Source organism: Echinops telfairi, unplaced genomic scaffold (assembly GCF_000313985.2).
Source record: "Echinops telfairi isolate 266 unplaced genomic scaffold, ASM31398v2 ScPeMD7_7458;HRSCAF=8496, whole genome shotgun sequence".
Taxonomy (NCBI): Eukaryota; Metazoa; Chordata; class Mammalia; order Afrosoricida; family Tenrecidae; genus Echinops; species Echinops telfairi.
Genome location: NW_022111358.1, coordinates 51,324,202 through 51,338,414, shown reverse-complemented (window position 1 = coordinate 51,338,414; position 14,213 = coordinate 51,324,202). Strand labels below are relative to the sequence as shown.

The following is a 14,213-nucleotide window of genomic DNA, read 5'->3' as shown; positions in this document are numbered from 1 at the left end:
CACCTCACCTTTATTGAAACAAGAAAACCATTCGTACACTTCGCTGTCCTTGACAGCTGTATTAAATATCACAACCATTTCTGTGGGATTTTTCCTGAGCAGGAAACAAGATTTCACAGCCGCACACCGTTCTCTTAAATTGGCCATCACAAAAAACAAGGTTCAAGTGAAACTGCTTTTACTAAAAACTTCACTGTGAACAGAGATCCTTCCCAGGCGTTTTCCCTCTCCTAGAGGAAAACCGTGTACTATGAAAGGTCTGCAGGACGGAGCTGTTTTCTAGGTTTTTAGGGATCCCTCCTTACAGAGATCCTCCACAGGGATTCCGTGAAACTGGTAAGCTATCAAGAGGGAGAGTCCGCACACAAGGAAAGACCACGAATGAGACATTGAGAAAAGGCAGGCAGGAAATCAGAGCATCTGCTGGAGGCCAAATGTCTGGCTGCTGGGGTTCCAGGCAGAAGCGGCGGAGGAAGCCGTGGGGAAGGGAGGGTCAGAGTGAGGCCTGGTACCCAGGTTGAGGACAACACCTGCCGTTTCAGATGCAGAGCAGGGAACACCGGGCGCAGCTTCCCGGGGGAGCAAGCAGAGCGGCTGGGGTGGTGGCAGGCTGCGAGGCCTGGGCGGCCGTGCTGACTCACCAGGCCGTGTCACCCAGCACAGCCATGACCTCATCCAAAGCCTCAGCACCCGTGACCTCCTCGCCATAGGTGAGCACCATCTCGTACACGTGGCTGGCCGTGGTATTCCGGATCTAAGGCAAAAACCCAGGTGTTGGTGGTAGGAAAGGCCGTGGTATGGCACTAGAACCAGCCCTAAACGGGTCTGCTCCTGGCCCAGGAGGAGACCTGAATAACCGGCAACAGCAGTGGAGGACAATGTTACCCACACAGGTTCAAAATACTGACTGCCAGATGAGCCTCTAAACAAGGCGCTGCTTGCACATGAGGAAAACTTTTAAGGAGTAGGAATCCTGAGGTACTCAGATGCAGCTCTTGGCATCTTACTCCAAAAAGGTGTTTACGCTATAAGCGTTATGACACGTGTGAGCCAGAGCCGACTGGGAACGTGTGTCTGCTTCCTCTTTACGGAGAGCACAAAGGTTTCCAGGTCTACCACCTGGGAGGTGGACACCACAGCTGATGTTGCTAAAACAGAGGCCGAGCCGCTTCAAGCCGGCTCGTATGCATCCCAGAGGGCAAGAGCGAGCTTCTGCTCACCCATGCAGACCCAGAGCCTTCCAAGCACCTGCATAACTCACAGGCTCACCCTCCTCTAAGATGTTTTGTCAGATCAGACCCAGAACTCAGATGCTGGACATGCCATTTCAAAACTCAGTCTGGCTGTGGCCCAAGGTCAACTTCTTGGTCATCCCTGCTATATGATTTCTCATGCTTACCTCCACATAAGACTTAAAAGCAATTGGGCAGTTTCATGGACATGAAACAAGCTGTGTATACAGCAGGGGTCAGACTGCTCACAGAAATAGAGGAGTCTGCAGTCCAACTTCAGAACCCTGGGTTAATGTTAATGATCCAGCATGCTGTGGCCAAGCTGGTGGCAAACTCAAACACATGGGTGGGCCTGCGCTCTGGCTGGCCACTCCTGCATCACACCTGTGACATGCAGCCACATGACCTCAACAGCCACAGCGCATCACAGACACACTTATGAGTGGGTCGTCGGGCACAGACACTCACTGTGGGAAACGGGTGGCAGAGGAGCAGCAGCAGCTGCAGCAGCACATTCTTCCTCACGTCCCCTGGGAACTGAATCATGCCACAAAACCTGTAGGAAGCCAAGACGTCCAGATCACGGGCACAGAACCTTCCCAGACACAAGTCCACGAGGAGGCAATTCCCTGGGTCTGAGGGCAGCAGGCGGAGAGGCTCAGGAAAGCACACACCTGCAGAGGGCCCTCCCCACTCCTACCCCCACCCCCACGCCTCTCTCAGGGGACGAGTGCATGGGGGATGGCTCTTCCTACAACACCCACCTCCATGAAGGACGCTGTTGACACACACACCAACACTCCCTGCCCCACCCCCCTCTGGCCAGGACACAAACGCCACACACTTCACTGCCTCACTTCCACTGCCCTCACACCCTCAGACTGCCCCCATTCTAGCCAGGACCCGTTCCAGTGGGAGCACCTCTCCCTACCCGAGGCCAAGCCCCATCCTTGCTCGTGGGTGAAGGTCAGTGGACACTCACACAGCAATGCCTGCCCGGAGCTTCTGGGGGTCTTTGGACTTTTTGACTTCCTCCTTGCAAAGCGCCAGCAGCTTCACCGCAAAGGGGTGGCTGGAGGAGACACGCTTGGTGGTGAGCTCAGGGTATGTGTGATGTGGCACCTTCCCTCTGTGCCCCCACCCCACCACACAGATAAACACAGTAGGGCAGCCAGGACTCATTTCCAGACATGCAGATTGGGCGAAGACCAATCCTGCCTGCCCTGGAGAACCGCCACCCCCACCCCCACCCCGAGCTCAGAAGCCGGGATCTGACCACCCTGCTGCCTCTCAACAAGGAGGTCGCACTCACTCCTCCTCCTCCGTGAAGACATCGAAGACCCCGGTGACCAACATCTGGTCCAGTGTCCTCAGCAGCGGCACAGAAACCCTGAAGGGAGACAGCTGTCAGAGAGCAAGCCACAGCCCACTGAGGTCCAGCACCACCAGGCCCTGCCCCCCAGCCTAACCTGCAGCGGAGTGCTGAGGCCTCGAGCAGCCTTCCCTCCCGGGTGCCAAGTGAGAGCTTTGGGGGAGGGGAGGTGGCGCGCTGGGAGCACTGGGCTCCCAGAGTTTGGGGCCAAAGACTCAGGAACTGAAATACACCAGCTTTCCCACCCCCGCACAGCCAGAATCAAGGGCGCACAGAGGAGGGTACCACATGGCTGGTTCTGAGGGGTCCCCCACAGGGCAGCCTCTCCCAGTAAAGGCCCCCACCTGGGCCCAAGGGAAGCTGCCAGACACACATCACATATGGTTGTCATGACACACAACTGACAACTAAACAAGAACTCAGGTGGTGGGAGACAAATTCCTTTTAAAAACACCAATTTCCAAAGCTCATTCAAGAAGAAATAACCTAAACAGTACTGTAGCTACTAGATAAATGAAGATTAAAAATCTTCCCCAATAAAAAACTCCAGGCCCAGGTAGTTTCACCAAACACTTTAAAAGCCACGGTGGTGGCGGCGGCGGCGGCGTCTACAAGGTCTCACCCGACACAAAGGCAGGGAAGAGCTGCAGACAGACGCACAGAATCACCGACCGGAGCAACAACGGATTAACATCATGTCCACGGTTGACTTGACATGCAAAACTCACTCAAGGTAACATTAGCCATCTAAGAAGCACCATATAATCACCTCTAGATGCAGAAAAGTGTCCAACAAAAGCCCAACACCCACTCAAGACAAACCTGCTCAGCAAAATGGAAGAGGAAGGCCCCTCCTTAACCTCACTGAGGGGTCTCTGTGAGAAGCCAACAACCCACAGCAAAAGCCTGAGTGCCTCCCTCCTCAGACAGAAGTAAGAATCAAACAGACCGACGCACTCAGAACTTCAAAAGAACAGCTGAAAGAAATGGAAGACAACCTAGGTAAGTGGGAGAGACATACTGTGCTGCCCAGGAAAAACCAACCCTGTTAAAATGTCAGTTAACTTCGACATTCTTATAAAACAAATGTAATAAAAACAGACGACAAAGAGGTTGAGGAGCAAAGCAATCTGGAAGTGAACCCAACACGTCTCTCCACACGTGCTGACCACGGTGCCGAGGCAGCACAGTAGACCGTGCCCAACAAACGGTGCTGAAACAATTGGATATTAACATGGATGTCTGTACCTTCCCCCACACGCCAGACACAGACACAAGTGGATCACAGGTCTAAACTCACACCTGAGATGAAACCAGACATCGTCAAGAAGAACACTTTGGCAAAAACTGTGACCTGGGATTAGCCAACAACTTCTTAGCTAGGGCACCAAAAGGCTAAGCCAGAAACCGGACTTCACAGTCACGTAGAAAATGTCTGTGGAGCAAAGAGACAAACCACAGTCCAGAAAGAAAGAAGTATTTGCAAATTACATAGCTGACACAGAACATGTCCAGATTTCATAAATAAATCTTTAATAGGAAAAAGTCTTAATTCAAAACAGGCCAAAGACATAACACATGTCACCAAAGAGTAGTATATAAAACTCAGACTCGTGGCCACGAGTGGGTTCTGACTCGTGGCCGACCTTGTCGGGTGCAGTGGCACTGCTCCACAAAGGTTCACGGTCACAGGCAGCCTCATCTTTCTCCCACAGAGCAGCCGATGGGTTTGAACTGCTGACCTTGTCCACAAAGCAGCCCAATGTTTAACCCACACTGCCGCGAGGGTTTTGCCACAAGTGACCAGGTCAATGTAGACCACGATGAGCGGCCACTACACACGCTTCTTCCCGCCTCTCCTCAGGGGCCGTGGTCCGTGGTGCGATTGGCCTGCACAGGCTGAGGCGCTGTCAGCCTTGAGGGCACCTTGTAAAGGGAGCCGGGTGTGGTGCGCCACCTCCTCACTTACCCGTCTCCACCCGGGTTCCCCCTATCACGGCGCAGGCTGGGAAAGCCTACAGAGGTGGCACAGCCAGGCACCAGAAGGCCCTTCACCTCACTGTGCTCACCACCTGGCTGCCTGGGCACCCACTTTTCTCACACAAACCCGGTGAGAAGGAGAGCCGGGAAAATGCATGCCCAGCACAGGCTCCCCGCCCCCCAGCCCTAGCCCTGAGGATGTGGCCACCAGGCTCAGCCTGCTGCCCCGAGCTCCTACCTAGTATTCAAAAGGTTATCCTCGAAGACCTGCAGGAGGGCCCTGCTGAAGCTCGCCATGGCCTGCAGGTCCTTCTGAATGCCCCTGGTGTACTCACACAGGCTCTGAGTTGAGTATCTGACCTGTAACAGACACACGCTTTCAAGGTCGGGCACAGGCTCAGCAGATGACCAACTTCAAGAGTGCAGGCAGACGTCCCTCCGCAGGTGATGACAACCGGGCCTGTCACGCCACTGCTGGGTCACCAGAATGACCCCCCTTACCACCACGGGAGGGCAAAGGGCACTGTGATGAGACATCTGGCCCACAACACGCCTACATACCTCAGCTGGACTCCCAGGTAGCAGCAGGGTGTCCAGAGTCCACCCCACAGGCACTGAAGTCTGTCTAGCATGCCAGAGATCACAGCTGGAGGCCAGGTTCCAGGGGCTCATGTATCACAGCAACAGTGGTGAGTGACACCGGGAAGAGGAAGGTATGTGGCTCCCACTTACGCACAACCTCTCAGGGGAGCCCCTGACACATTCATGTCACTACCATCCCAGAGCCAGGAGGATGGAGCTGCCATGGTGAGCCAGCAGGCCACAGTGCTCTCAGCCAGCAGACCACCCTCATGACCAGGGCACCCCTGCAGTTGCGGGGAACCAGGGTCCAGATGCAGAGCCTGAGACTCAAGGTACTGGGGGACAGCACACCACAGATGCTGGCCTGCCCACACCGTGCACACACAGCCCCACGGAGCCCACTGTGTGCAAGGCAGGCCCCTGCGGAAGAAGCTGTGGCAGAGAGGGCGCCCCACTCACCGTGGACTCGGTCAGGCCACCGGCAGACACGGCTAGACCCAGCAGCACGTGGTAACGGAAGGTTGGCAGCCCCAGGAGCTGGGTGATGCGCGGGAAGGCCTGGGAGGGCGCATTCCAGTTCACAGTGGCCACATCTGACCTGCAAGAGGGCACAATCAGCACCGTGACTATGGAGGGACCATGTAACAGGTGCAGGGGCCTACCTACAGCACCTGGGGAAGATCTGCTCCAGCGCCTCTCGGTGGGGCACGTGGGGGAGTGGGGGGCTGTCGAAGTGCAGGAGTGTCAGGAGCACGTGGCCGGCGTGGGCGCGGACGCGATCAATCTTCTCGCTGGCCTGCTGAGCCACACAGCACAGGACCTGCTCGCAGCTGCAGGGAGAGCACAGCTGTGGACATCACTGCATCACCCCACCTGGAGTCCAGCACCTCCAGCCCATAGAGACCCCCACCCTGACACACCCAACACTGAGAACCCCTGGCCCACAGGGAATCCCACCCCGAACCCTGCCCCCACGCACATGTCGGCCCTAATCAGCTGTGGCCGGCTGCTCCCCAGCAGGAGTGTCAGTTCCATCAGACTGGTCATTGCCGCCTCTCGGACCCTGCAGGGGGGAGGGTGGGGAACCTGCAGTGAGGAGGAAATTTGACCCAAAGCAAGACTTTCCTCCTGAGCTGCCCCTCCTCTCCTCTCCAAAGCAATTAGGGTGCTCTTTTGTCAGCAGAGGGGTACCCTCTGAAGAGCAGAGAGAAACGGGGCATCGGGCACCTGGGAAGCACTGCCCCGGGAGTGGTCACGGACCAAGTATCAGGTACCGTGGGGTGACTAGGAGATCCACCGGGCAGAGAGGAGGTGGGGGGTGGGGGGAGTGTGTGTGCGCACGGCATGCTCGAGCACTCACCACGCGCCGACATCCCCCCTGCTGTCCGTGGTGTAGTCGCTCATGCAGCCGAGCAAGGTGGAGTAAATTTGGGGGACGTTGGCTTCGCACACAACCTCGTCAGGGCTCCCTTCTGCATTCACCCCGACCGTCTGGCAGACCCTTAAATCAAGAATATGCAGCTACAATAACGAGGGATCCTGCGCCACCACAACCCACCAGGAATTGCTAGGGCACGGCCTAAGGGCAGGACTGCTCAGCGCGAAGGTGGGGTGAAGGCCTTCACAACGGGTTCTCCCTCCCACCCAGACAAGCATGGGCCCAGGCTGGTCACAGTGCAGAGGAACTTCCTGTTTCGGGGTGGGGGGTGGGGGTGGGGCCAGGACTGTGCTTGTCTGCAAGCACAGGGCAGCCTCCTCACCTGGAACCCACACACACCTGTCACAAAAAGGCAAAGAAGACAGGCATCAGAGAGCCCTACAAGAGACTGGCGAGAGCCCCTGACACAGACTGGGGTGCCACTGAGAACCCCGAGCTCCGTCGAGTCATCTCTGACTCACAGCAACCCTGAAGGACAGGGTAGAACTGCCCCCTGCGTTTCTGAGACGGTCACTCCTTAACAGGAGTAGGAAGCCTCCTCTTTCTTCCACAGGGCAGTGGTTTTGACCTGCTAGGAGCAGGAACAGAGAAGTGAGCTGAACAGCAATGAAGACAAGAGCTGAGGAAAAGCAGTGAGAGAAGGCTGGGTGAGCGGCAGCTGGCCTGCGTGGCACAGTCCTCCTGGGCATTCGCAAGCTACGGTATTCCCTGCAGACACAGCCTGGCCACCAGGGGCTCCCGACGAGACGGGGAGCCCTCCCTTGTTCCACACACCCTCCAGGTGACCAGAAATATGGCCAGTCCCGCCCCACCCTCCTGCAAGGAAAGCCACGGCTCCACCTGAAGGGGTGCTGTGCTTGTGCTCAAGGACAAGGGCTGGGTGCTTAGGTCCCCCTTCCTCAGACCAGCAGGACACTCCTGGAGGGCAAGAACACCTTCCAGCGCCCGTCACCCTGCCCCCAACTGCCTTCGGGGCCCAAAATAATTCCTTCCAGAAACAAGCTCCCTGGCGTCAGCCACCATCTGCGCCGGCACAAACTACCTTCCAGGTCAGGTGCCTGGACACTAGGTAACACAGAGGTCAGCAGGAACTCCATCTAGAACTAGGTCCACTCTCATCCCCAACCCACCCGGACCCTCACCCACGAGCTCTTTGGCTGGCAGATGGCCCACTGCCCAATCCCCACCCAATGAGAGACAACTGTGCCCACACCACCCAGCCATACCCATAGCTCCTGTAGCCACACCTACTCTCCATTCCTAAACCACCTGAACATCGGACAGAGAGCCACACACACTCTCTCTGCTATACCCACCAGGAGACAAGGGGTGAGCAGCGAGGGTCTCACCAACATGCAATCCTCAAATGTGAAACCGCCGACACAATGTATGGGCGACACACAGTTCCAGCTCACACAAAGAAACAAGACAGAGACGCAAACAAGTCCCCACACACAGAACCAGATTCTCAAGAAGAAAAGGCATTGGAAATACACATGCAAAAGGAACTCAAACAGGGAACTACAACAGATGAGATGAAAGAAAATGTATGAATTGCCCAACGTAAAATTGATCGTATGCTGTGTAAATGTGTAAATCTTCATCTAGTTCACCATATAAAGTGTTTGTTTACAGGGGGAAAAAGCACTGTTGGGCTGGGTGGGTGAAGAGTTGCACATCCGGATCAAAGTTCACTAAAATAACAGCATGAGTTGTCTGCGACCCTCTTTGGGGCTGAGGCTGCCTGACCACCCTCTGAAGAGGACCACCCGGGAGATAAAGTCCGGAAGGCCGGTCGACTCGGAGAACAATCTCACAGCTGTGAGGGTCAAGTTCTTTGCTCCTTAGGAAGTGGGATTCGATCACGCCCTGGCCCCGGCCTCAGGAAGCGGTCGTCTTAGAGGAGGATGCCCCAGGACTCACCGAGCAATAGCCCTCAAACTGTCTCTCCTGGCATCTGCAAAGCTCATGTCCTGGGGGTCGATGTGAGTGGCCGCTCTCAGACCTGCCAAGACCTGGGCACAGCAAACAGTCGTCAGAACCACTGCTCGTGGGGTGGACCCTGTTAGCACAGCGCACCAAGGGGACTGCTTTCTGGATGCCATCGGTCATCCTCAGCAGGGTCCCCCACCTCACTCCCCGCCCCGCCCCGCCCCATGAGTCGGCCTTGGCTCTGTGCAACTGCTGCTCCTCTTGCCTGACTGAATACCACCCAAGACAAAGGACCCGTTGTTGCTCGCCATGAGAATCTGGGGCCGCCCCTCTCTCACTCCAGAGGGCAGGCTGCTCTCCTGAGTGTCAGCCGAGTATGTAGGGGGACAGGGCTGTTGCTGGAAGAGCCTGCAGCACCTGTTCTCAGCGTGCTAACCTGCTTCCCAGTAGTTTCAACTAGACCGAGGACCCGGGGAGCTGGAGGTCTAGGTGGGGCACAGACGTACGTAGCCTCTGCAGCAGAGCGCAAAGATCTGGCACGGGCAGACAGCCAGTCATGCTGCCCAACACCACCCTCCTGCCCAAGCCACCTTCACGCGAGAGCAACCTGGGAGCCAAGACCACCCTTTTGACTCCTCTCTTCTGCTTCATGTGGTGCTGTCCTGGCTGGGCCCACTGGAGGCCACTCAGGTGTGTGACCCACCTCTCAGACCATCTGCTCCCTGGGCGCCTCACCTGCTGCAGCCGGCCCTTCAGGAAGAAGCTGGGCAGGGCCCCCAAAGCCAGCGCAAAGCCGCAGCGTGTCATCTCTTCAGGGCTCTGCAGCTCGTTGAGGTACTGCTGCGTCAATGCATCTGCAAGACACCGGGCCTTCACAGGGGCCTTGCGAACACTGTCACTGGAAGCCGTCCCTGTCCCGCGACCCACCCAGGGCCCTGCTCCCCAGAAACATGTCACAGCCTCTTGGCAAGGATAGGCAGCAGTACCACAGTGACGCCTCTCGTGATGTGTCAGCGGTGTGCGTGTTTCTCCCCACCCCTACCCTGTGACTCCTCGCTTGATCATGAGTCAAGCTGGTGACCCGAGGAGCACGAAACGCACAGAACAAGCTCGCCCATGTGCTGGCCCACGAAGACACGTCCCCAGTACACGCTGGGAGTGAGCCGCCACCACCTCGCCTACCAAGAGGTCACATCAAGCAAATAGGGGAGGACCCTCAAGAACAAACTACACGTGGTCTGGACACAAGTGCAGAGACCTCACAGAGGCCAGTGACTTGCTGATCTGTGGCCCTTCTTGCATGCACACAGCAGCATGGTCCTGGGTAGCCTTCAAGGACTTCCCAGTGCGGTCCACGACCTCCACAGCACCACCCGCTAACCCTAACCCAGCAGTTCTCAACCCGGGAGTCGAACGCCCTTTCACAGGGGTTGCCTAAAAGACCATCAGAAAATACATATTTCCGATGGTTGGGGGGGGGTCACAACATGAGGAACTGTATTAAAGGGTCACAGCATTAGGAAGGTTGAGAACCACTCCCCTAACCCTTTCCTTACTTCTCCCTCACCTAGTGCAACAGGCTCTGCCGCTCCCGGCTCCTCCAGGTAGTACTCGCTGCACAGTGCCGCCAAGGCCAAGACAGCTGCCTCCTGAAACAGACAGGACCACGTGTGCCGCCAAGTGTTGTAGGATGAAGCCTCTCTCAGATGCCAAAGACCCCAGATGTGTGTGATCACAGTGGTGACACTTCAAATGGATCAGAATGGTTAGCGCCCAGGCCCTCACCTCCAGGGCAGGGGCAAGGCCGTGTCAGAGAGCCACTTCTAGAGGCAGGTCCGGCAGCAACCTTTGTCACTCCTCCCACGCCTGTCAGCTCGGTCACTGTGCAGGAGGGGAGGCCACAGAGCCCAGGACAATGGCGATGCTCAGAGAAAAGTGAGCTGTCACCCTTACACATTGGAGAGGCGGCCATCAGGACTCACCGTGGGGCAATCCAAATTGAGGTTTTTTTAAAAGAGGGTAAAGTGAGGCCCTGACCACGAGCTACTCAACTAGTAAAACAGTGCTACCCCAGCAGAACACTACGCTATGTCGGCAGCTCGAGAATTACAGAAACCAGAAGGTATTTCTACTTCTGCATCCTCAGTGTCAAAACAGTCTGTGATGAGCATGGCAAACAACGTGTACATGGGTGAACAGTAGCCCTCTGCTGGGCCCCAGTCCACCGGACCCCTGGGGAGGGACGGGAAGTACACAGCCTGCTAAGCAAGCTCCGGCTGTATGAGCTGGCTCTGTGCAGGCTCGCTCACCTGCAGAGCACAGGATGCATGGTCTCTATCCCCCAATCCCCACAGCCCTACCCTCGAGCCCTCAGCTGCACAGCCCATCGTCACCAGTGTAGAAGGGTGCATAGAGTGCAGAAGCCAAAATAGGTCATCAAAACACTGCATGTTCTGGTTACCACAAGCCGTGCTACCGACTTCCCACTCGAAGTGAGGGGACAAGGCACTAAGAATTCCAAAAGGAACACTGGCAACCAGCAATCATCATGTTGAGTCCAAAACAAACTCCACAAGAACTAAGTGACCCCATGTCCGTGGCCCCTGCCGACACAGCGGTGTGTAGGCCTGGCCCCTCACCTTGATCTGCTGCCTGGAGGGGCTGGAGACCAGGTGGAGGCTCCGGAGTGTGTCGCTGATCAGCCACTGCCAGCCATCTGTCAGGGATACAGGAATTCACTCAGCTAGCTGAGTAGGCAACAACAAGCCGGTCTGTCTACCTACTCACTCGCTCCTGTCGAGCCTGTCCTCCCCCCTCTTCAATTAACGGTGGCAGTGACCACCAGGATGAATCCTGGGAGAAGCCTCAAGTAGACATTTCACTTTCCAGACCGCACACATCTGAAGGTCCTACGATTTAAAGGGTCATCTCTTTTGAAGTGTTAGAAGTGTTAGAACTGTTAACATGTGGAATACCAGCATTCAGTAAATTTAACAATTCGATACATTTTGGAAAACCTTTTTCTTTTATCAAACCCACAAGCTACAAGTTGTCCTTTGCCTATCCGTCTCTTCAACCTGCCCTGCCCCCCAAAAAACCTGAACATTTAACTCAGAGCCAAGTAAGCACTGTCACAGAGGGTCACTGGTCTCTGAAGCAGCCGAGCTGCAGTGCGGATCACCCTTTCCTGGCCACCTCTCTGACATGCTCCCTACGAGCATGAGGCACTCTGGGCCAGTGCTGGGGCAGCATCTGAACCCCAGCGACCACTCAAGCTCAAGGACTCGGAGCACATCCTCACCGAGCGCTCCGCGGTACTGCCTGCGGAGGTGGCTGAGGACGCTTCCTTACAGGGGAGGAGGCCCTGTATTTGGACGGTTTTAATAAATGATGAAAAACAAGATGTTCTGCTATCTCAAAACTTCAAACCACACTGTATTATCCACCCTAAAAGATTCATTTTCACATCTAACCTGAAGTCCTTTAAAAGAAGAAAATGTTACCACGTGAGTCACTTAGAAAAAGTACTTACCGGGGAAAAAAAGGAAAATGAGCTGATTCCGGGAACCCAAGAGGCAAGCGAATTTTGGGAATAATGAGGGCAACAAATGTATAGATGTGTTTTATACAATTGATCTATGTATTGTGATGAATTGTATGAGCCCCAATAAATTGATTTAAAAAAAAAAGAAGTAAAAAAAATAAAATAAAAAGTACTTACCAATGACGGCATCGCCTTTAAAAGGCACTTTGGAAAGTGACAGGCTTTCTATTAGAACACACACTAGGGGAAAAGATAGCAAGCATTACTTTCAAGTGCCTGGCCTGCAGCACCAGGGCCCTGCTTTCCAAGTCAGGGGCCAGGAGGCAGAGCTCCTCCTCCCCATTCCCCACCTACCCCCCCACCCCCACCCCAGCAGCTGTGCTCAGGCCCAGGTGTTGCCCACACTGGTGGGCTTTGGTGCACCTGCTCCAGACCTTTACAGAGGGAACTCCAAGGCCTCCACGGGATGGCTGTGGATCTTAACCAAGCATGCACCGGGGGTACAGACATCAGCCATGGCTCAAGGCAACCAGCTGAACGCCACAAGGGATCACCTGGGGGATGGCTCCTGCCCCAGCTGTGCTGCTGAAGTCCTGGCCAGTGACAGCTCGTTAAACCAGGAAAGGCTGATGGCCACAGGCAGGGCTCCAGCAGCAGGCCTGGGTATATGACTACCCAGCCCCATGAAAAACCAGTCAAACCCTGGGGCCAGGCACAAAACCCCACCAAGAGCCGGGACAGCCTGCTTTGCCAGGTGGCAACCTCATCAAGGGTGTGTGAGCAGGAGCCCCAGAAGTGGGGAGCTAACAGGAGATGCCCCTCCAGTGTGTCCCGAGACAACAGCCCTTCTCAGCACGCGCTCAGCACCGCCTTCCTTCCCCGCAACCCTGCCACTGGCGGTCTTAGCCCCATGCCCTCTGGTGGACACATGACAGCAGCCCACGCCCAGGCCGCCTCTATGCCCCAGGCTGTACTACAAGAGCAACCGAACTCAGGGCTCTGCCATTGAGGGATCAGCACTGAGCACTTTCTCAAAAGTGTGACCAAGCTAAGCCGCTGTTTGTTGTTTTGACTTCCGTGCCGTCGCGTCAGTTCTGATCCACAGTAACTGTATGCACAAGCGGAGGAGACACTGCCTTTACTACATCCTCACAACTGTGCCTACCCCTGAGCTGGCGGTTTCAACCGCTGGGTCAATGTATCTCACTGCCCCTCCACTTTACTAAGCATGATACCCTTCTCTGGGAGCCCCTCCCTGAGAACATGTCCAAAGTGCATGAGGCAGCCTTGCCGTCCTGGCTTCTAAGGAGCATTCTGACTGTACTCCTTCCAAGACACGCTGCTTCTTTCCGCAGTCTGTGGTGTTCTCAACATTCTCGGCCAACACCACAGTTCAAATGCATTGATTTTTCTTTGGTCTTTTTATTCAATGTCCAATTTTCATATTCACGAGGCAACTGAAAATATCATGCAATGAGTTAGATGTATCTTATTCCTCAAAGTAACATCCTTGCTTTTCAAAAAGAGGTCTTGTGTTACTGATGTACCTTATGTGTCATTTGATCTTGATTGCTGCTTCTCTGAGTTTTGTGGATCCAAGCGAGATCCTTGACAGCTTCCATCTTCCATCTACGTATCTCAGATTGTTAATACACCTTCTTCCAATCCTAATACTACATTCTTCTTTATGTAATCCAGTTTCTCTGATTATTTGCTCAGCATACAAGTTGAATAAGTATGGTGGGAGGATACAAATCTTTCCTGATTTTAAACTGTGCAGTATTCCCTTGTTCAGTTCACAGCTGCTTCTTGACCCATGTACAGGTTCCATGAGTACAATAACGTTCTGAAACCCCTATTCTTCTCAAGGCTACCCACAATTTCTTAAGATTCACACAGTTGAATGTCTGCATAGTCAATAACACAAGCAAACATCTTGCTGGCATTTTCTTCTTTCAGCCAAGATCCCAGCAATGAAATCCCTTGTTCCAGGGAAATAGAGGAAACAGCTGGGAGGCAAAGGGCATTTATAGAGCTCTAGATAAAGACATGTACATATGCAAATATATTATATGAGGATGGGAAAACAGATCTAAAAGCCTACATTTATAGGTTTAGTATTAAGGTAGCAGA

General features: G+C 54.7%; 1 protein-coding gene across 1 annotated transcript in view; it reads right to left on the bottom strand.

The window, feature by feature from the left end:
* Positions 1–14,213, bottom strand: part of TBCD (tubulin folding cofactor D) — a 143,289-nt gene that overhangs the window by 6,897 nt on the left and 122,179 nt on the right. The window contains exons 25-38 of the mRNA XM_045299572.1: positions 12,258–12,320; positions 11,176–11,252; positions 10,104–10,185; positions 9,272–9,390; positions 8,528–8,619; positions 6,527–6,667; positions 6,146–6,229; positions 5,838–5,996; positions 5,626–5,764; positions 4,823–4,944; positions 2,545–2,622; positions 2,215–2,304; positions 1,701–1,788; positions 642–754 (exon numbers count right to left, since the gene is read on the bottom strand). Of these exons, the coding sequence (XP_045155507.1) occupies positions 642–754; positions 1,701–1,788; positions 2,215–2,304; positions 2,545–2,622; positions 4,823–4,944; positions 5,626–5,764; positions 5,838–5,996; positions 6,146–6,229; positions 6,527–6,667; positions 8,528–8,619; positions 9,272–9,390; positions 10,104–10,185; positions 11,176–11,252; positions 12,258–12,320 (1,447 nt within the window). The remainder of the gene's footprint in view (positions 1–641; positions 755–1,700; positions 1,789–2,214; positions 2,305–2,544; positions 2,623–4,822; positions 4,945–5,625; positions 5,765–5,837; positions 5,997–6,145; positions 6,230–6,526; positions 6,668–8,527; positions 8,620–9,271; positions 9,391–10,103; positions 10,186–11,175; positions 11,253–12,257; positions 12,321–14,213) is intronic.